Below are 21,657 nucleotides of genomic sequence, written 5' to 3'. Positions count from 1 at the left end.
TGTCTGTCTGTCTCCCTGATTCTCTTGTCTCTTTCTGTCCTGTCAGACCCAGTGTCCCCGATTGTCTGTCCGTCCGTCCGTCTCAGTCTGTTTGTCTGTTTCTCTCCTCGAGTGTCAGTCTGTGTCCCTCTCTTGACAGTCAGTCTCAGTCGCCTGTTTCTCCCCGAGGCTCAGTCTGTGGCTTTCAGTCTCTTGTCTTGTCTGTCGCTCCCTGTCTCTGTCTCGGTGCCTGTGGAGGCTGTTTGGGGCCCTGTTGCAGCTCAGCTGATGTTTTCTTAACTCTTTTTAACTTTCTTTTTTTTTTGTACATTTGCATTTTTTTTTTTTGGGTTTGCCATTATCGCTGGAAAAAAAAGTATCCCGGAGGGTTTTTTGTTTTACATAAGTGAAACTTCAAAAGAACCTGATTTCCTTTCTCGACCCGTTTCTTTTGGGTGGATGTTATTTGCCTTTCTCGGCCTTTTTGCTTTGATTGTGTTGCAATCGTTATTGTCCTTTGGATGTTTTGAGCAGAATTGTTTTGCCCCTCAAGAGAGTTTTGTTTTGTAAACTCACTCTTGTTTTGTTTTGTACATTTCAGTCAGCATTTGTTTTGTTTTAAGAAAAACACCCGTTTTGGTTAGGTATAACTTCAGCCTTCTTTCAGTCTGATCAGTATTACTATTGTTACCTCTCTGCTTTGTTGTTTCACTGTGTAAAAACTGATTCTCTATATCACAAAATGCCACGGATCGTATTTTAAAACTTTTTTTTTGAAGGTTCCAGTGACATGACTTCAAGGCCTCTCAGTAGAATTCAAGATTAGAAGTTGCAAGCAGCATTTTGGAACTGCATTTCACCTTCCCAAACCCTTAAAACGTTGACTAATTACAGATGCTTCTGAGCTTTATAAACTCGTGAGAGACCATCTTCAGTTTAGCATTTAAAGTAAAGACTAGTTACTGTGGGTTCTGTCAGTATCAGGGAAAAAGTTCAGAAGGAGTCCTTTTTTCTTGTATTCCCCTCTGCCCTCCTTGTTTCTCTGAATTTTTGTGAGATCTTACCCTGAAAACGAACTAAAAATGACAGCATCAAATTGGGGTCTGATCATGAACGTGGTGAACAGTATTGTGGGAGTCAGCGTTCTCACTATGCCGTTCTGTTTCAAACAGGTGAGTCTGGAATTGAGACAGTTTGTAAGGCTGATGATGTTTGCACCACTATTGCAGCAAATAGTGCCTTGAAGACATTGCTACTGTATGTAAAAGTCTGGTCTACTAATAATAGAGCTTTATTTAGCTTATTCACTTCGCTGTATTTATTTCAAAATATGAGCACCAACATCTGGGCCTAAAAACTTGAGCTACCATTAGTGCTATCACTGAAATACCGTTCTGCATTGTATGAAAATATACACGGACCCTCTTTCTTACAGTGCCTTTCACATCGGTAGGATGTCCTAAAGAGCTTCACAAAATAAACTGTAAAGTGCAAGTGACTATTTTGTGCTTCTTGTCCATGTTCTAAGAGTTGTTTCCTCAGTCAGTGAAGTAACTTTATGTCTGCCAGCAAAAACAGAAGCTCCTGGGAACACTCAGCAGGTCAGGCAGCATCTATGGAGAAAGGAAAGTGAGTCACTGTTTCGGGTCCATGACCCTTAGTCAGAACTCGATGAAGGACTTGCTGAGTGTTCCCAGTGACTTCTGTTGTTTTCAGATTTCCACCGTTTGCAGTATTTTGCGTTTTGTTTATATCTGCCAGTGTGGGGCTAGAGCACAATGATAATTATGAACTGAATATATTACAATGTTATGATTGTGACATAATTCCCTGGTTTTCAATTTGTGTTGCAGTTGTACAATGAATAATAATACAATAATACTTTCATTTGACATAGCGCCTTTCACTTCAGGAGGACATCCCAAAGTGAATGCTTCACAGGATTTACATTGTAAAGCACAGTGACTGTTTTGTGGGTGAATAGTTTTAATTTGCAAAATAAAGAAAAAGATTATTTTATAAATAACTGAAGTACCTATACTTGCTGATAGGAAAGCTGTTTCTCCTGTATTATAATCATAATTCAGTAATCCCAGGACCAGAAACTATTGTTGCATCCTTGCTCATCTACCTGCTTATTTTGTTAATTTTGCAAAACAGCAACAATTTAAAAATCCTTCATATACTGAATGTGTGTTAGCACATTAAAATTTATGAAATTCCAGTTTGTTTATAAATTATATAATTTCTAGATTTGGAATGCAACTAGAACACTGGCCATTGAAGTGACAAAAGTGCAATGTCATTCAGGTTTTGTTTAGTCCCAAAATGAAAGTTGTCACCTTTCCTGTTTTAGCCTGTAACAAGTCACCTAGGATTTCCCTTGCTTGCTACTTGTGACATGCTTAATGCCTAGCTTATGTTGTATTTATTGTGTCAGGCAGTGGAATAAAACACAGTATAAATTGAGGATGGATTGATTTTCACTTATTTATATGAAACTAAGAGATGAGAATTGATCTGAGCTTTGCTCCAGTGGACTGCTCAAGAACTTTCAATCTTATTAAAGAATCAGTTGAGTTGTCTGACTTTCTTTAATAGCCTTGAGAAAAATGAACACCTGTTGGTGGAGCTCTGAGTAGGACCTCCTCAGCACTGGGCAATGTGATTGAGAATGGATGGTATATATCAGACTTCTCTCTCCCGATTACCCTTCTGATGGAAAATACAGTCAATCCACTTTTGCAGTATATCCTATGAAGCGCTTTGAGACGTTCTCAGGTACTACATCAAATGCAAGGATTATTATATCGCTTTTCTGCCAGTATAAACGCATAAACGCCAACATTTGTGCAAGACTGAGCAAATTGCATGCCTCAAAAAGCATTGTGAGTGACTCAAATAGGACAAAAAAACAAGCATGTAACAAAAGGTTTGGTAGGTTTTCAAACATTGTTTAGCGGAGAAAATGACAAAGGATGGATAATTGTTTTAAACAGGAATTCATATGTGCAATTGTCTCAATTGTGTATCTTGTAACAGTTGAGTTTTCAAACGTTCCCTATTATCTGTGCTACCTGGGAGTGATTACAAAGCAGCATCGTGATTGTGAAATTTTATAATGTGTAAAAATGTCTGCAACATTTGTTCAAGACTGTGAGCAACCTTTGTTACCTTGAGATTAGAGTGCAGCCTTGAAATAATTCCTTGATGTAAATTGAAGCGTGCTTATACTTCTGAATTGTATATTTACTTAATAATAATCCCTCCAAAACCAAAAACAATAATAAATTGGTCATTTTCAATCTACGACTGTTTGTGGGACATTGCTGTGCGCAATTGGCTGCCGCGTTCGCCCACAAATATACAGTCACTTCACTTTACAGTATATTCTGTGAAGCGCTTTGGGACGTCCTCCCGACGTGAAAAGCGCTATATCAAATGCAAGGATTATTATTTATTATTATAAGTGATAATGGTTATTATGGAAATGCTCCCAGAGTTCAGAAAGTTGTTTTCTCACAATTCGAATTCCTGAATTAGATTTTAACCAGGAAATTACATCTATCTTCGTTTATAGTGTATATTGCTCTGTTTTATGTTTTCTCACTTTTCCTCTGGCAATGGCCAGTATGCTGTAATCTCAAAGCGCTTCACAGGATATACTGTAAAGTGGACTGACTCCGTATTTTGTGGGCGAAATGGTGTGGTAATTTACTTCTTTTTCACTGGGCTGAATTATTGATGTGTACTTTGAAGTGATTGATATTTGTAGTGTGGAATCAATTCTGATCTGAAACATGACTGCTCATTTTTATATCGCCAATGAATAACTTATCTCCTTACTTATCTCTTCTTGTAGTGTGGGATTGCACTAGGTGTCGTCCTACTCTTTTTCTGCTCCTGGATGACTCACCAGTCCTGTATGTTCCTGGTGAGGGCAGCGAACACCAGCAAGCGAAGGACGTATGCTGGCCTTGGTAAGAAACCCTGTGTTAGTGCTTTTTGCATCCAAAATGAAGTTGATTGCACTTTCTAGAAATTAGAGACTGCATCAGAAAATAGAGACTTTTCACTACCCCTGTTTTGAAGGTGGTTTGCAATGCAGTTTGAAGCCTAGGCTATGCCAAGGTCACTGCCTGAGGCCAGGAAAGCAACTCCTGTCAGGAGCAAAATTGGTTTTAAAGTTACAGAAAGTGAATTGTCTTAGAATGTATGTAAGACTGTGCAAATAAGTTAACTGAAACAATTAATGACTGCAAAATTACACCTTTTTATCGGAATTGATACACTGCCAGATATTCAAGACCTAGAAAAGTCCGAAACTAATAAATATTTCATCTGGCAAAATTATGACCCCGTTTAATAGAGTTTGTTCCTGCTGCACGTTTTGTGGTGCTGTGCTGGGGAAAGTGCCATATAAATTGGGAGTTAAGCACCATATTTGGCGTACTTATTATGATGACCCAATGTGGAAAGGCACTGATTGGTGCAGCACTAGGTCACCCACACCAGAAGCTGCTCTTGGAGGCACCTTTATTTTGCAATCTGCTGTGTGAACTCGGCAAGTGAGAATTCGCCCACAAAATACATCGTCAATTTACTTTATGCTTTGAGGCAACAACAAGATTACATTTAGAGACGTCTTAATGACGTGATAAGGTCGCTATATCAAATGCAAGGATTATTATTATTATATGACAAATTCTCTAACACCCCACCACCACCTTCTAATTTCTCAATTCAAGAAACTGGTATTCCGTGATTCTGTTCCCACCTCAATGGCAACCAGAAAGGTGGTCTGCATACAGTCTTGTGTGAGTGCTCTGTTAATATATTGTGTATGTATTAACATCACAGAAGATAGCAATTAGTTTTTTGTTGACAAGCTAGAGCGATTGCAACATTGCTGATTTATATTTTTTAATTCAAATTCATGTGAGTGTTTGTGAATCAGTTTATGTAGGCGTGACTCTTAGAAGAGAAAATTAAATCCATTCGATGAAGTACATAATCACCAATATGTTCTTACCCAATGTTCCTCCTTCGTCTTAAATGTTCTTTCAAACTTAAAAAATTGGACACTGGGAGCTGCAGCATGGCAGGAATCTATTGGTGTGGATATTTCTCTGTGGAATTACCTTCTCCTTTAAATCGTGCTTAGAGCTCAGTGTTTTCATCCCAAAATTTGGTAATTAAAGAAAATTAATCCCTATTCTAACATCAGATATAGGCAAGCCAGTTGCTGGATTTAAGGGATTTGAATGTTTTGAAGTTCTTTTCCTTTCCCTCAACCCCAATTACTGTGCAATGATTTATTCTCCAACAGTGAAAAATAAATTAAAATCAAGTGTAAATGCTTGCCGTTATTGTGCTTTCTTATCTGTTGCCTTTTTAAATTTCAGCTTTTCACGCTTATGGAAAAGCAGGAAAGATGCTGGTAGAAATGAGGTGAGTTTAAAATATCGTATGTTTTTTAAAACCTAGTGCTCTTTCATGGTTCATAGCATTTCAAATTGGTTAGAAACAAAAGCCGCGTGATGTCACTTTGTACTGGCCAGTAATTTGGTTTAATACAAAATAAGAAAAGATTGTAATTGATTCCGATCAACTATGGTCTCCTTGATTTTTGTCTCACCAATTCCTCTAAGCCCATTCAGAATTTTATAAAATGTCATGACACCTGTGTAAAATTAAAAATGTATCTACATTTTTACCAAACGTGACAAGTTATTTACCATGATCACTCTGTGGGTTTATTTTGAAAATTGATACAGTTGGAAGCTATTGCAACATTGGACCATTTCCAGTTCATGAAAAGAAACTGCACTGCCAATGTTTTACCACTAGATGTTGCGGGCTTGCTTAGTTAGCAAACGTATTTGAGATACAGAATCTTAAAAACTGGGTATCTCACCCCTTGATTTTCTCTTCAGTAGTCGTTTCCGTTTTATTTGTTTTGCAATTCATAACACTTAACCCTTCACACTGAATTTTCCAGAAATCCATGCTTTTTCCCAGATGTGACAATTAATTCTGCTCCAGTCTTCCTGAACTTGTGTTGGGCAAGTCACCTCGGCAGATTCCAATATTATGCAAGTCGACGACTTTACCAGGGCTAAACAGCATTAAGCACGTAACTAATGAGCTCTGATCCTGGACAGATAAGGGTTAACATTTAGATCCTGTTAGTAGAGCTGTGATCACATTACTCCAGAGGTCTTTTACAATTTAAACTGTAATTTTTCAGTCCTGACATTTAATCCATGCAGCCGAATAATTGTAGAGCCCTGTTCTTCACTAATTATAGACTTCCTTTCTTCAATAATTAGGGTGTAATTGACTCGGTCTGAAAGGACAGGTTTCAACTGCTTGGCATCTTTTTCTACATCTTCAATTGAAATATTGTGAAATTTCAGCTTCAAGAAAAGCTTGTGGTTTTAAATAGCATTTTATAACTCAGTGATTTTCCTAATCTTTTGCTATTAATGATGTGTAATAAAACTACTAGTTAATTACTCGTAGTGTTTTGTGTATATGGCTAATTCTTTTCATGATGGGAGTCACCAATTTTCTTCCCCAAAAAGGTGGAAGAAAAAATATGGGATTGTCAGAAGATAATGACTGAGGATTGTTATACTTGGAAGAACATAAGCCATTCTGTGTTTATATGTGTTTTTTAAAGCAACTGATGTTGTAAGGTCTGCTGAATGCCATCTTTTTGTTTCTCATAGCTTCTACGACTAAACTTGTCTAGCCAGTTTTGAATTCCCTAGCAGGTGAACATTTGCACACATGCACACGAGGCATACAACAAAGTATAAAGTTTAAAACAAAAAAAACTACTTTCAAGACAAATTGAGGTCCTAGGTTTTGACCTGATTGACCCCACGCAGTACATAAACCTTTGCGGATCTCAAATTAATCATTAAGGATTAACTTTTAATGTCCAGCCCACTGCACATGCTCTATATTTGGAAAATAACCACTCTGTCCATTTTAAAGATATTTGGGACTGCATGGACTTCAGATCCTGACAGTCATAAAAGGAACAAATGGGGTGGATTGCCCCCCCTTCTTTCACTCTTCCTCGTTTTCTTCCCTCTTCTGCAGGCAGCGAATCATGCTGGAACATTTGGTTTGATAGGATCTGATAGCCCTTACCTAGGTGACTATTCTCAATGTATGAACCTAGACACAGGAGTGTTGGCAGGATATTTGACGGTGGAAACATCACACCCAAGCATGATCCTGTCATTGCCCAAAGACTACCTCTCCAGAAAAGGGTCACTGGATAACAATCATAAGGAGGAGCCTGACTCATTTTCTTTATTCCATCTGTAACTCAGGCACCCTTTGTAGTACCAATACCACCATTATAGGCTGGACCCTTCCTTACCTATACTTCAGTACTGAATCACATGGTGTATTTACTCATTGAATCATAGGAGGAAACGGGTGAATGAATTCTAATTCTTAGGAACACTAATTGCTGTTTACTCTGTTTGCAGTATGATCGGTTTGATGTTGGGGACATGTATTGCTTTTTACGTGGTTATTGCTGATTTAGGAGCCAATTTCTTTGCTCAATTGCTTGGATTTCAGGTAAGTGAGTAACAGATTTCCAAAGCTCAGTCAATAAATAAGTTAATGGTAAATGGGACTAATATTTGAGGAAAACAAACTGACTGTTAGTTCCAAATTATCAACTGTAAGTTATTGCTTGATCATGCACTGGTTATGTTGCATTAATAAGCTGCAGTCCAGCTCTTGAATTTATTTTGGGTTCTCTGAATAAATTACGATATTGTTCATTCTTCATATGTCTCTAGACATTTACTTAAACAAATCGTCTAATCTGTTTTCTAATGAAACGCTTCTCGTAATCTATTAGATTTACTCATGGTGATTCAGTTCCTGTAATGTGTTATTTATAGCTAGATTTTATGTTCTCAAATATTTTTAATCTCCTTTTTTTCCTCTTATCAGGTAACGCAGGGATTCCGTATGTTCTTCCTATTCGCAGTGTCTATTTTTATAGTACTCCCACTGAGTTTGCAAAGAAACATGATGGCCTCTATCCAGTCCTTCAGTGCCATGGCTTTAATCTTCTACACACTCTTCATGTTTGTGGTTAGTAAATCTCTGTTGTGAATTTAATAAGTGTTTTTTTAACAATTTTAAAAGGAATTTTTCTGACTCCATCTCAGGATAGTGACTTGCTGTTTAATACACCCACATTTGTAAAACACATTTGACCCAAAGGAAAAGTAAATTTCAGGATTTTTTTGCCCTAATGATGGATGTCAAATGTTCTCTCCATTAAGCAGCTGAAGAAGTGTAACAAATAGCTTGAGTTGACAAATGTGTCAACTTTTGGATCAGAATTAAGATAAACCAATGAAGAATTTGTTCAGATCTAGGAATTCATCACCGGTCAGTAAAAACAGAAAATAAAACACTATAGAGAGCTTATGAATGAGTGAAAGCGACTGCAAAATCAAGATTAAACTATCGGGTAATAAAACTATTGCTTTAAAACCCTCAAAAGGTTCAGTATTTTACAGAGCAGATTTGACAAAAAACAGAACCATTGTGGTATTGTTACTGTTTGAACAAAGTAGTACAATAGTTAGTGCCAATCTACAGCAGTTTTCAGTGTAGAATGAGTCGCTGGAGGAAAGTAAGAGACACAAAGCTTGAAAGGAAAAGCCTGGCCTTGAAAAAGAAGGTGACGCTAGCATCCCGGTGTACACTTTTTAAACGAGTTGACATTCTTGTGGATCTTGACAGTGATTGGTGACCTTTGATTCACTGTCATTTGCTGCTACCACTTTTTTTCGTTTTGCTGTTGATCTGTATGGATCACTGATTTTTTTTCTTGGCTACAAGGTCACATCAGAGCAGTGGCAAGTCAGTGAAAGTCTGGACAGAGCAAACTGTCCTTGCCATGTGATCCATCCAGATTAGTGCCCCAATAAGGTCCCTTAATGGTGTGCAAGATCATAATTTATGAGCTTGTGGCTCATGCAAACTAATAAAAACAACTGACCGTGCAACAGGGTTTCTTCTTTGGTATTTAGAGGTAAAGATCCATTTAAAAAGGCATTTAAAAAAAGATTTGACGCATCTAGTTTCCAAATGATGAATGCAGGGTTGTGTCCACGCCAATAGCTACATGACTGTGCCACTCGCATTATAAATAAAAGGCAGCATTGCTGCTTATTCTATTTACCTAGCAAGTGGGGCTTGAAATTAAGAGCATTATCAGGATATATTGCTGAATATCCTGACCTTGAATCAAGCATTACAGATGGTGTGAATGAAGATTTAGCGACCGGTGGAAATAAAGTAATGTCATAACTGCAGTTTTTTTGGGATTTCAAACACCCAAATTCAGAATTAAAAGCCAATGTGCAATGTTATTCTTCAAAGATTACGTTATTTAAAAACAGAATTACATAATAAGAATAATATCGTTATATTTGATATAGTGCCTTTCACATCAGGAGGACATCCCAAAGTACTTCACAGGATATACTGCAAAGATACAATGCAAAATTGCGTTTATATAGCGCATTTCACTTCGGGAGGATACCCCAAGGCACTGGATGGTAGCCATTAGCACAGGCACACAGTGAATGTAGCTTTTTTTTATTTTTATTTTGTGAAAGCTGCAAAAACCCTTGTCCTGAATGTTTTATAAATTCTGTATTCTTTACAGGATATACTGTAAAGTGCAGTGACTGTATATTTTGTGGGAAAATATTTCTTTATTATTTAATAATATATTTATTATAATGTACAGTATTTGGATAGCTACAGGCCTGCTTCAAATGCTGCTCCTTAGTCAGTATGTCAGGAAATGCCCATGAGTACTGCAGGTAGGAATCTTACTCTGTTCTCTAAATGATTAAGTCTGGGAAGCTTGTAAGTGTGTGCCAAATTCACACTATGGTTCATTGGATAAGATTCTAAAACTTTGTACCCCCAAAAAGCCAGGTAGTTGCAAAGACAAATGAGCCTTTGATCAGAAATGTTGGGAATCTGATTCTATTCATGTCACATCACAAGGTCTCTTCATTTGTCTTGGATACACAGCAACAAATTAATGTCGAACTTCAGTATGGAGCTGGGTGGAGAAATCCAGGGACTCTGATTATTTTTTTTCAGAAGGCATTAGCTGAAACTCCTGAAGCAGGGGTATTTTACTTTGATCTGAAATTTGAGAAAAATAACTGCACAGCTTGTGCATTGCTTTTAAATACAAACCAGCTGTAAATCAGCAATATATGTAAGTTTATAGCTGCAGTGTGAACAGATCCTGAGAATATTTGCTGCTTGATGAGCTCAGTTTTAACAGCACCCTCGGTAAGCTGTCAATGGCTCTCTGCTTTTTAATTGCGGGTTGCTATTCTGGAGCATTACTTTACCTCGGTTATGAACAAGTGCTTTGTTACCAAATGGCTGTGTATTGTGCTTTATGTTTGTGTTGCAATTGTGGATTTGTTAGTAACTCTGTACATACACTGTTATGAGCCTTCTTAGAAGTGCACTTTTTATTAATTCCAATCGAGTGCAAGCTGTTTTAAGTATTCATGACTGGAAAAGCCCTAATATGTTGAGAGGAAGATTGTAGGGAGAGTACTCATTTTAGTTCTGCAGTGTTCAAATGGGTTTAGTTTTTATAAAGTTGAATAGGCTTGCCAGTAGTCCAAAGCCATTTCCATTTCAGCGCTTTGGGACGTCCTCCCAACGTGAAAGCTGCTCTATAAATGTAATTTTGTTGTAGTACCATAGAAGGTGTGTGTATATATTAAAGAATCGCTTTTCCTTAGTTTCTATAATACAATACTTCTATAATAACATGTCTGGGATTGCCATGCTTGAAGCATATTCTGAGAAGGATGGATTTTTGACCTTCAGTTGTTTTTTTTTCTTACACAGATAGTGCTGTCCTCATTCAAACATGGCCTTTTTAATGGTCAGTGGATGAAGCGGATCAGTTACATTCGTTGGGACGGCATCTTTCGCTGCATCCCTATCTACGGCATGTCTTTTGCTTGCCAATCGTAAGTACTCCTGTTTCTTTTTGTGACAATACGCTGCATATGTATGTGGTTTACCTACATGCTCATCAAACACTTTTTGTGCAGCAGGTAATCTGATGTAGAGGTATCAGGGTTCGGAATCAAACTTTATTTGTAGACATTCATAAAGGTCAATTGTTAATGAACTTATTTCAACTTTTAGTGGTAGCACCATCTTGAACTAGGTTGTTTCAGTTTTCTCTCACTGCATTTCATTAACTACAACATACTAATCATTTGGATTTGTAACTTCACAAAAAAAGTGCTATTTGTCCAACTTATTTTATTGCCATGCAACCTGTTTACCTGACAAATAGACTCTTAATTATATTTGTCAGGTAATCACTTGGTTGTGTGATTGAACTGTTTGAGTTAAAGGTATAATCAGTTATATATTGTTAAATTAAAATGTTTTACGTCAGCTTATATTAAAAATCTAACTTTTGTATAGTTCTGAATGTGTTATGTTCGATTTAAAATTAACCATGCAGCATTGTTACTATATTGTTGCTCCAAAACTGTAATAAGATGAAAACATGTATCTTATATGATTTGCTTTTAATATTTTTAAAGCAGCTATTGTTATTCGTGACACATGTCTGTGTACTTGTGACACTTATCTCTACATTTCACCTTTGGGTCGTGGTGAGGCAGAACCTAGAGACACAGTATCGTCAGTGTCTTCAGTATATTACACTGTGGACTCAGATCAGCTAATATGTTTATTAATAAAGTTCCATCCATTATGGAAGAAAATAAGTGCCAAGGAATATGTGTATTCTGACAAAAAGATGGACAATTTGGGAACTTTGAAATTTAGATTGTGATGGAAAAATAGTGTTGCAAATATTACATTTTTTTAAAAACGTATTGAAAAATAAAAGTAACAATTCACATAATTTATACATGCATTATATAGACAAAAGTGATAAAGAATCATTAGATATGACATTTAAATAAGGTGCCTTAAGTTGTCTCTTCCAATGAGCTGACTTTGTTAACATGACAGCCAGTCTCAGCATCAAGTCAACTGACAGCTGTGATTGACGCTGAGCATAAGTGATTGATGTAATCCATATCACTTCTGTTTATGGGTGGGATTGGTTAAATACAGAAGAAAATGAATTCCTGGAGATGACTCCAAAAAATATATCCAGACTTTTCAGTATTCATTATTATTGTTATTTAAAAAGGCTGCTGCATAAATTTGAATACACTACTATAATCCCTTTGTATAGAAATTCTGATACAAGCATGTATTTTTTGGCAAAGTATACTGTATGTTTATCGGGATCCAAATGGAAACGGACGTCCAATAGCAAGTAGTATTGAGGGCATGTCATTTAAGATGAAGGAACAATCTATTTAAACCCACAAAGCTATCAGTAGTTTGTAAAAAGCATCCAATGTTTCTTGGAAACTGATGGAATAACATAGGATGAAATGCATAGCATTTGCCTGCCGCATACATAGTCACTACACAGTAATTCCTGTGCAGCTCTTTGAGACATACTTGCTATATGAAAGTCACAATATCAAATACAATTGATTATTTGATAGCACAGCATTGTTTTTTTTAAAAAACTGTAGGTTTAAGCACTGTCACATTCTGAAATCTCACTGTACCTGTGAAACTCATTTGAGTGTTTCTATCGACCCACTGTAATTGCTGAAGCTGATCTGTGTCTACAATGTGTCTGACCTCATGACTTGGCTGGGAACTGACTAAACTCATTAAACACTCTTGAGTTCACTTTTCGCTGAAGTGATAGGCTCTGCTCACTTGCCAGTTGGATTGCAGTGACACTAGCACTTCTGTTCACCTATGATTTCAGTTATGGCTGTACAGTGTTTTACATCAAAATGTTTTTTTTCAGATGGATCGATTGTTTTTGCTATTTAGTTGGAGTGGAGGGTGGGGCATGATTCGGATTCTGCATAATTTAGTTCAAATAGTACCCTGTTATAAAGTGCTGCACTATCAACTTCCTGTGCCAGAAAATAGCTGACTCCCAGTTCATCAACTATGTTGCTTCCTGTGTATTGTGCATGTGTGCAGAAAGTGATGCCAGTTGACCTGAAGGTCAGCCTTTTTTTTTAGTGTGGGAAGCGACTAATTGTGTTGAACCACAATTCAATAAAGGCAGGATTAGTGGATTAATTTGCTGTTCATTTAATATTTAAGATAACATTCAGGTTTTACCTTTATTTTGAGGGGTAGCACTTGCTCTGAATTTACACCTTTCTTTTCACAATTTCCCCATAGCCAAGTGCTGCCTACATATGACAGCTTGGATGAGCCGTCTGTGAAAAGGATGAGCACTATCTTCACGTCGGCCCTGAATGTGGTTAATGTGTTTTACATAACTGTAAGTCTCTCAGTCGTTCATATTGCATATACCCAAAATTAGGTAACGCAACCCGGAATAAGGTAAGCAGCTCACGACACTTCAGGGAGAGAATGTGCATTCCATTCCAGATGCAGAAAACTTTCCTTGTTTGGGTGGAATGCACGTGTGGAACTCTATCTGGTTTGGATAATCTTAAGCATAGTATGATTGGTTTCTGCTTGTGTCAAGACCTGGCTAACCCCCAAAAATTACCCCAAATAAGATGCTGAGCGAAAGCTTCCGTACCTTGACAAAAAAAAGTTGTAGTACAAATGAAGTGTAAGGCGTGTATTTTAACATTGTAGACTGGTAAATAATATGAATATGGCAGTGCTAAATGTCAAAATTTAGAAGTAAGGTAAACATAGGTGACATTTTAATTTGACTTAATGCAGGTCATTTGTTTCTGTTTACATGTCTGCACAGATTATATATACTCCCTTTATGCAGTAAGTGGATTGTGATATATTTAATACTGAAATAACTTTACTCGTTCAAGTACTGGTTGACAAAATTCCCTTGAATCAGTGATCTGGATTTTGGCCATAAAATGCCAAGTCTAGAATTGTTATTGTCGTACGACGGAATAAGAAATGATTAAAATATTCAAACTGCAAGGCATTTTATTCAGAAAATATAGTAAATAAGCATGCATTCCACATTTTCAAAAAAATGCATTTACAAAAATATTAATGAAGGGAGATTTCAACATTTTAAATAAAACAGAATGAAACTGTTATTCTAAGAATTTATGGAGAATATTTTACATTTCTGTAATCATCCTTCAAAAAATATCCTGTACAAAAGGAATGTATATTTGATGTGTTACGTGAAATAAAACATGCCCGAATTTAAAAAAAGACTAATCTATATTCACAAGATGAAAACTCTCTGCATTATTGCATTACTATATCAAATGCAAGGATTATTATTATTATTGGTAACATCAATGTAAAATTCAATAAATTGAGGACAGCAATGTCCATTAAATATTTCTCTTCATGTACAGTTTAAATCAGACAATACCTGAGATGCTGATCAAACATTCTTATCTTACAGGTTGGTTCTTTTGGTTATATCAGTTACACTGATAATATTGCTGGAAATGTTATGAAGAACTTTCCTTCCAACCTGGTTACAGAGATGATCCGTGTGGGATTTATGATGTCAGTTGCAGTGGGATTCCCGATGATGATTTTGCCTTGCAGACAAGCTCTGAACACATTTCTATTTGAGCAATTGCAGGTAAATGCGCATCCTTTTCTACTTTTTTTTAAATAGAATATCATTATCCTTTTGTTGCATCTTCAAATATCAGTTTCATATTCTATTATTAACAGGGGAGATGCAGCATTAAATTTGTTGAATGTTTGAAATTAGTTAATCTCTATAAAATTATTTTGGAGAGCTGGATGTAAATGAGACTGTAATATATGCTTTCATCATGTTTTACCGGTTTGAATTTCACTGTTCCACATAACATTCTGCAGCGAACCCATATAATTCATATGTGGTGGTTTGGGTTGAATCATTTTAATTCTGTTCACGTAATATTTATGTGGACATCTGTCGCTAATGAGGAATGTTAAGCATGCTAGAAAGGTCCCCAATCTGATTCAGGGATTAACTAATAAAATGATCATGTTTTATTCAACTAAGTTTGGAGAAGGGAGAATTTAAGCATAGTGTTGAAATCTGTTATTAAAGAGAAGTATGAGGGATTTAAAATTCTTTCCACTGGTATATTGAAAGTAATATTTGTTAGAAGCATCTTAAATATTTTTTAAAAAGCCTTAAATTTAAAGAGAAATAATTCCAACACAAAGCTACAGCGTCACGTGTACCTACCACTTTTATCAGGTGGACGTCCATATACGTAAGCTGTTGTCAGCCATGGCCTGCGTCAGCGAGTGCCTATGTTGATTTAGTGAAATTGATATTCTTGTTTATGCATGTCAATATTTAAATTGAGCAGACACAAAAACGTTACCGTAGTTATTCAATGTACACAATAATTATTTTCCGGATTCATTTTTTATTAATAAATATTGAAGTGTGCAAATGGCAGTGGTTTGCATTGTAAATATATTAGAATCCGGTTATAAATCAGCTGTACTCCCCTCCCTGGTTATGATTGCACATTCATTATTGTCCTCAAGACAATCTCAAGCCATCAATATGCACCTCTGATAAGAGGTAGCACTTTGTTGGTCCCTGCTGACAGTCTGTACACTGATCCCATAATTGTATTTGCATCTTATTTCCTCCCTCCTCTAATTATTGGATTTTGTTTCAAATGGTTGCAAAGTGTCAAGTATTTCACCTATTTTTCATTTCCATTTCATTACAGCAGAAAGATGGTACTTTTGCTGCAGGCGGGTATATGCCACCTCTTCGGTTTAAGATCATTACAGCTGCTATAGTATTTGGCACCTTGTTAGTTGGAATTCTGATTCCTAATGGTAAGATGGCTTCAGCATAGATTTTTTTTAGTGTGTAAGCAAAGTTTATGATCAAAGGAAAGCACTAACTGGGATTGCAGAGCCTCCTATTGGTTATTTTGGCAATACCAAGGTCTAGAAGCTCTTGGCAAACACTTTGTATCATATTATCTGTTGTTCTAAGCAACCTTTCGCGGTTGGGAGGGTATTGGTGGATTTCTGGACAACTTGAACTCTTCTGTGATCATCTAGCAAGAGGCAAACATCCTCTGCATGACACCCTCTAACACTTAGTCGTAGTGTACTTTCAGTTGTTTGTCACAGTCTCTAGAAATAGATGTAATATAATGTCCATCAATATAATTCTGCTCTTTTTTGTGATATGTTGTGTTCGTGTTTTTATCCACTTACCTAGGAGCAACTCGTTCTCTGAATATTGCTGCAGTAGGTCCTAAATTTATACTAGCAGGCGATTGCATTGTACCAATTTCTGTACTACAAAACACAAGTGGTTTCAACTTTAGTTTCTAAAATCTCAAATACTTGCTTATTTGTCTTTATCTTCACTGCTAAAATATCCTGTTAAGGCTAAATGATCAACGTTGATAATTTCCGGACCCATTGTTTGCTCTAATAATCTCATTTAATGACCACATTAAAAGTTTGCTCAGTACACTGTATTTTATTGACAGGAGCAACTTGCTTTGAAATTTATATTTAGGTGTGAAAACCAGTGTCTAAAATGTGCATCGTTTTCAGTTACAAATGAAGACTGGAAGTTTTAATCTGGAATTGGAAACATTTCTTGACAGATAACCTTATTTGTCAGCTACTTGTTGTAGTGAAGAGGTGACACTTTGCTATTAAAAAATTGCTGCGGTAATTGAAAACATTACCATACCTCCTTCCTCATTGACATTGATATGCGGTTCTCGAATGTCTTTTATGCAACTCTATTTGACGGCTATAATATTGAGAAAGCATATCTCCAAGACTGTCAAGAGGCCATTGGTGTATTTGTGTTTGGCAGCTCTGATGTCGATGATTGAATTCAAAATTATATTTGATTACAATCTCACTGACAATACTTTTCTACGTGGAGTTGAATCTAAATCGTTGAACCCAAATACTTCTCGCCTTCATTGCAATTTTAGAAACCAATTTAAATGTTTTCTGTTTCATCTGATCTATATCACATGTAGACTAAATATCACTGGTTTGTGTGCGGTGAATTATTTCTGTACTTTTTTTGATAACTCCTGAAATAATGTGAAACATCTGGGATGGATACATATACAAGACCAGACAGGATCATTTTGATTCTTCTGGCTGGCCAGCTAGTCCTATTTCCTAAAATACTATTGCTCGATATCTCATCTCAATAACCACTTGCATCATACATCTTGGAGTCCTGTAGCTCAGTGGTTAGAGCACTCGCTTTGCAAGTGAGAGACCTGAGTTCAATTCCAGGCAGAGGGCGAAACCTTGGGCAAGTTTCCTTACTCCACACAGAGCCTAATAATAATCCCTCCAAAACCAAAAACAATAATAAATTGGTCATTTTCAATCCCCGACTGTTTGTGGGACATTGCTGTGCGCAATTGGCTGCCGCATTTGCCCACAAATATACAGTCAATTCACTTTACAGTGTGTTCTGTGAAGCGCTTTGGGACGTCCTCCCGACGTGAAAAGCGCTATATCAAATGCAAGGATTATTATTATTATCAATCTAATTTTGACACTGTCCATTTATCTTCAGTCTCCCTGACTAAACACCTCTGCATATTCACTGCTCTGCATTTAGAAAGCAGAGCAGTTAATATGTAGTAGAGTAGATAAATCTAAACTCTGATCAGCTGCCCCATTTGAGTTTGACACCGTGACCACCTGACAAATACATTTGTTACTTGTGAGCTATCGAATGAATGTCCCAGTGAAACTATTTTCTGATTCTGCCTTGATAAATAGTATCATGCCAAAAATTGGTGAAACAGTTAATGCGAGATATGTATTTGAATGGAAAAGTTTTTTTTAAATCTAAGAAAGATGTAGTATATTACAGTCTACCACAACTTCTGTTTTATACAACCGTTGTCTTGATTGCTGCATGCTTGAGGTTGCATTGCAGCTCAATGTTATTCCAGCTTCATTCTCTGAGGTTATAATTTAATATGATCTGCACTGTGCAACTGAATTACTATATTGAATTCACTCCGTGATACTCATTCAAAGCATTTGTAACATGCAGTGAACACGTCAACCAATTTGCACACAATAATGTCTCACAAATAGCCATGAAGTGAACGACCAATTTTATCTGGAGGATTATTGGCTGGAAGACTGGGAGAAAACTCCTTTCTCTTTTCAAATGGGATCTTTAACGTCCCCTAAACAGGCAGATGGGACCTCAGCTTATCATCTGATCTGGAAGCTTGTACTACTCATAATGCAGTGCTCCGGCATGCTGTATTTGAATATCTGCCTAAACTATAAGGTTAGATTCCTGACCAAGAAGTAAGAGTACTACCAACTGAGTCAGTCTGTCATCTGGCAATACTTTTCATTTCTAAGTGTTATCTCCCATTCTCTCAGGAAAGAGGATGGGAGGAGGTTATAAATGTCTGTTCCTTGATCACAGATATTCTATGTACCCTGACAAAAGGCAGACTGCTGAAATGCACCAATTTTGGATTGTGGGGCCATTATGAGAACAGTTTTGCAGTGAGCTCCTCGGACATTTCAGTGAATTGTGGCGGTTTTAGCACCGAAGGTGTCCATTATGCCTGTGCTGTGCAGCCTCCCCCACTAGAGTTATTTCTCGTGGTTATTTGCTGGCAGTGCAATGTGATTTCATAAAGGGATTTCTCCGGATGGTTGTAACACTCGAGTTCCTTCCAACAAATCACTGCAGGACTTTAATTTTTCAAAATGGCTCACTGCAAAGTGCTCTAGCAGACAGATATGATTGAGTGTAGTGCTCTTGTTTCTCAGAAGAGTTCACTGCAATGCTCCAATTTTTTTTTGCACTGGCGATGCCCTGGTTTCCTAAAATGACTGTATGATTTTGTCTCTGCACTGGTCACTTTTTCCCAACAATTTCCAATAACAATCACAGCATATTTATGTCTTCTAAAGACCTCTCAATGGCACACTTTGTTTTGCCATTATATTCTCATCACAATGATTTGATGTGACGCTGTCTTTCCTTGCAGCACTACACTGTAATGTCTGTTGAGTTAGCGTAACAAATCTTTTTTTTTCCCTTACAGAAATTCATTGTGACAATTATTTCTCATAGGTATTTGCTGCAGCCCTTTTGTTTTTTTTCTGGATACTTGATACATTGATATAGGCTCTCCTATCAACTTGCTGATCTTTTGCTCTCTGGGATTCACTGGAAATCTTTTCCCACATCTTTATTCCTTGTAAATATTTGCTGGGACTGTTATTTTTGATGGGCTTTCACTGTAAGGCTTGAGCCACTCTTCTTTCATGCTACGAGCCAGAACCTGTGGCCTCAATAAGTTCTAGACATGGTTAGATTTTAACTAAATCTGAGAATAATTTCTTCTCATCTGGCACTGGTTTAGTAGGAGGTTTCTGTTTATATGAACATGCACCTTAATCTTAGGTAATTTGCCCAAAGATAACTTGAAATACTGAAAGTCATATGTAAAACCAAAGCGCGAGTACTAAAATGGCATAAATTCTTTTACAAAACAAAGATTTCTAATTGAATTCCTTTCAAGTCTACCTTTCAGAAAGTTGAGCCATTATCTTTTACATTGTGATTTGCATAGACTGTAATCCTAGAAATGACAGCACGTAGGAGGCAATTGGGCCCATCAATGGAGCTGCCTATTTTAATTCCCTCTTAAAATCTCTCAACTTGAAGCATACAAAATTTGCACCCCTCATAAGATCATACCAGTGGGCAAAAAAAAAGCTAAAGATCTATTTTTTAACCACTGAATACGGACAGCATTGAATTATTGTGTTTCAGACTCAAATTCACTAAGTGCAGAACTGGTGTCCATAGTATACAGAAAATAAATACTGCAGCAGCCCAGAAAAGTTGTTTCAGTTTGGTGAAAGTATGGAGGGCTTTAGTGTCAAATTACCCTGCAAAATACCTGTGTAATTGTTTGAAATGGGCTAAATCAATTGGTAAGCATTTAACCCTGTTTACACTTTAATTCCAATTTATGACCATTTATGACCACAGAAGAGTAATTAGCAGCAAATTGATTAATTGCCTCATTGTTAAGCATGCTGATCTGTTAATACATGTGCTGTTTTACAGAACAGTTTAACTTTCCTTAATTTTCGTTGACTACTAGCAGGAAAATTGGCATGAATGGTTGGGTTAGGGGGTGGCGGGGGCAGGGGAGAGTGAGGAAAGAGAACTGTGATTTACTGGTTCTATTTGCCGGCTGCATGTGTGTTCAGCATTTTGCACAATGCTATGCTCAGATTATGCTATATAAATCTTGATTGAGAATATTTGGCTATAATGTTAGCCATAGAATATAGGGGTGACTCCATTCGAGATGTTGCTTAATTTTGGAATAGTCAGTAAAGTTTTAAGAAGAATTCATTTTTGTTTTGTAACAAGTGTTGTCTCTTGTCCATCAGTGGAAACCATCCTTGGATTGACCGGTGCCACCATGGGGAGCCTCATCTGTTTCATCTGCCCAGCGCTTATTTACAGGAAGATCCAGAAGAATGGTTTCTTTTCACAGGTTAGTTTCACTAAACGGTTAGATCTCAAACGGTCCCCTCCACATTCAGTATGCCCATTTATTTAATTAGCCCACACAAATGAGGATGGAGGAAAGAGGCTGCCTGTTGAGCCTGCTCCACTGTTTTCTTAGATCATGGCTAACATATAGCTTGGTAGCATTTTCCTGACTTCTTGACCACAACAAGCTACAAAAACTACTAAAATGTGATGTATGTATCTCATACAAACATTCCTCCAATGGATTCTAAAGCTTTTGTTTGCATTCCCTCCCCATCATCCCTTGAGTAGGATTGGTGGATAATGTTCTCATGGTAAGTCTTTCGTTGGTGCAACTGCTACCAAATATAATGCTCGTTTTCCTTTCTTGATTAACTGACACCACCTTTCAACAGGCTGTGAATCCGCAATTAAGATATTTGTTTTCGTTTCAGCAATTCAATTGAGTACTCCCTCTCCACCCGCCAAATGGTTTTGCTTTGTACAGTACCTGTTTGGTAGCACTGAGCTTTATAGACCCTCTCTGAACATTGCAGTTTGGAGAGGGCCAATAATGGATCTTTGGGAACCATTCAAAAAGTTGATATGGTTTCTTTATTAATAAGCGAACCATAAATAATGCATGCTGCAATGAACTCATGCTCTGATTGTGTTATAATGAGGCACTGTTGTACTGTTAAAATACCTACAAAACATCAAGAGTCCTATGCAATGTTTTTCTTAAATTACTTTGTGAATATGGATTTTGATGCCACTGTACCAATTCTTCAGTTTTAGCCAGCCGGGGTTGCTTTACAGGCATTTGTGACATATGTTGATTCACAACCATCAACAAATTGGCCTGTAAATGGTGAAATAATCATGAACTGGTGTTTATAGATGTGTAGTTTTGAATTAAGACTTGATTTGAGCTTCAGAAGATTAGATAGAAATTAGAATCACAGAAATTTACAGCACAGAAGAGCACATTTGGCCCATCGTGTCTGTGCTGGCTCTTTTAAAGGGCAATCCGTTAC

General features: G+C 36.9%; 1 protein-coding gene across 1 annotated transcript in view; it reads left to right on the top strand.

Moving 5' to 3' along the window:
• The first annotated feature begins 527 nt into the window (after nt 1-527).
• The window catches only part of slc38a10 (solute carrier family 38 member 10), a 55,290-nt gene continuing 34,160 nt past the window's right edge, over nt 528-21,657 (top strand). The window contains exons 1-10 of the mRNA XM_007888561.2: nt 528-1,151; nt 3,842-3,959; nt 5,385-5,430; nt 7,491-7,584; nt 7,969-8,112; nt 10,927-11,051; nt 13,336-13,438; nt 14,519-14,704; nt 15,810-15,921; nt 20,536-20,642. Of these exons, the coding sequence (XP_007886752.1) occupies nt 1,062-1,151; nt 3,842-3,959; nt 5,385-5,430; nt 7,491-7,584; nt 7,969-8,112; nt 10,927-11,051; nt 13,336-13,438; nt 14,519-14,704; nt 15,810-15,921; nt 20,536-20,642 (1,125 nt within the window). The 5' untranslated portion in view covers nt 528-1,061. The remainder of the gene's footprint in view (nt 1,152-3,841; nt 3,960-5,384; nt 5,431-7,490; nt 7,585-7,968; nt 8,113-10,926; nt 11,052-13,335; nt 13,439-14,518; nt 14,705-15,809; nt 15,922-20,535; nt 20,643-21,657) is intronic.

The sequence above is a fragment of the Callorhinchus milii genome, unplaced genomic scaffold, assembly GCF_018977255.1.
Source record: "Callorhinchus milii isolate IMCB2004 unplaced genomic scaffold, IMCB_Cmil_1.0 Scaffold20, whole genome shotgun sequence".
Classification (NCBI taxonomy): domain Eukaryota; kingdom Metazoa; phylum Chordata; class Chondrichthyes; order Chimaeriformes; family Callorhinchidae; genus Callorhinchus; species Callorhinchus milii.
The sequence above is the reverse complement of the archived record's forward strand: the minus strand, read 5'-3'. Positions and strand labels throughout refer to the sequence as shown.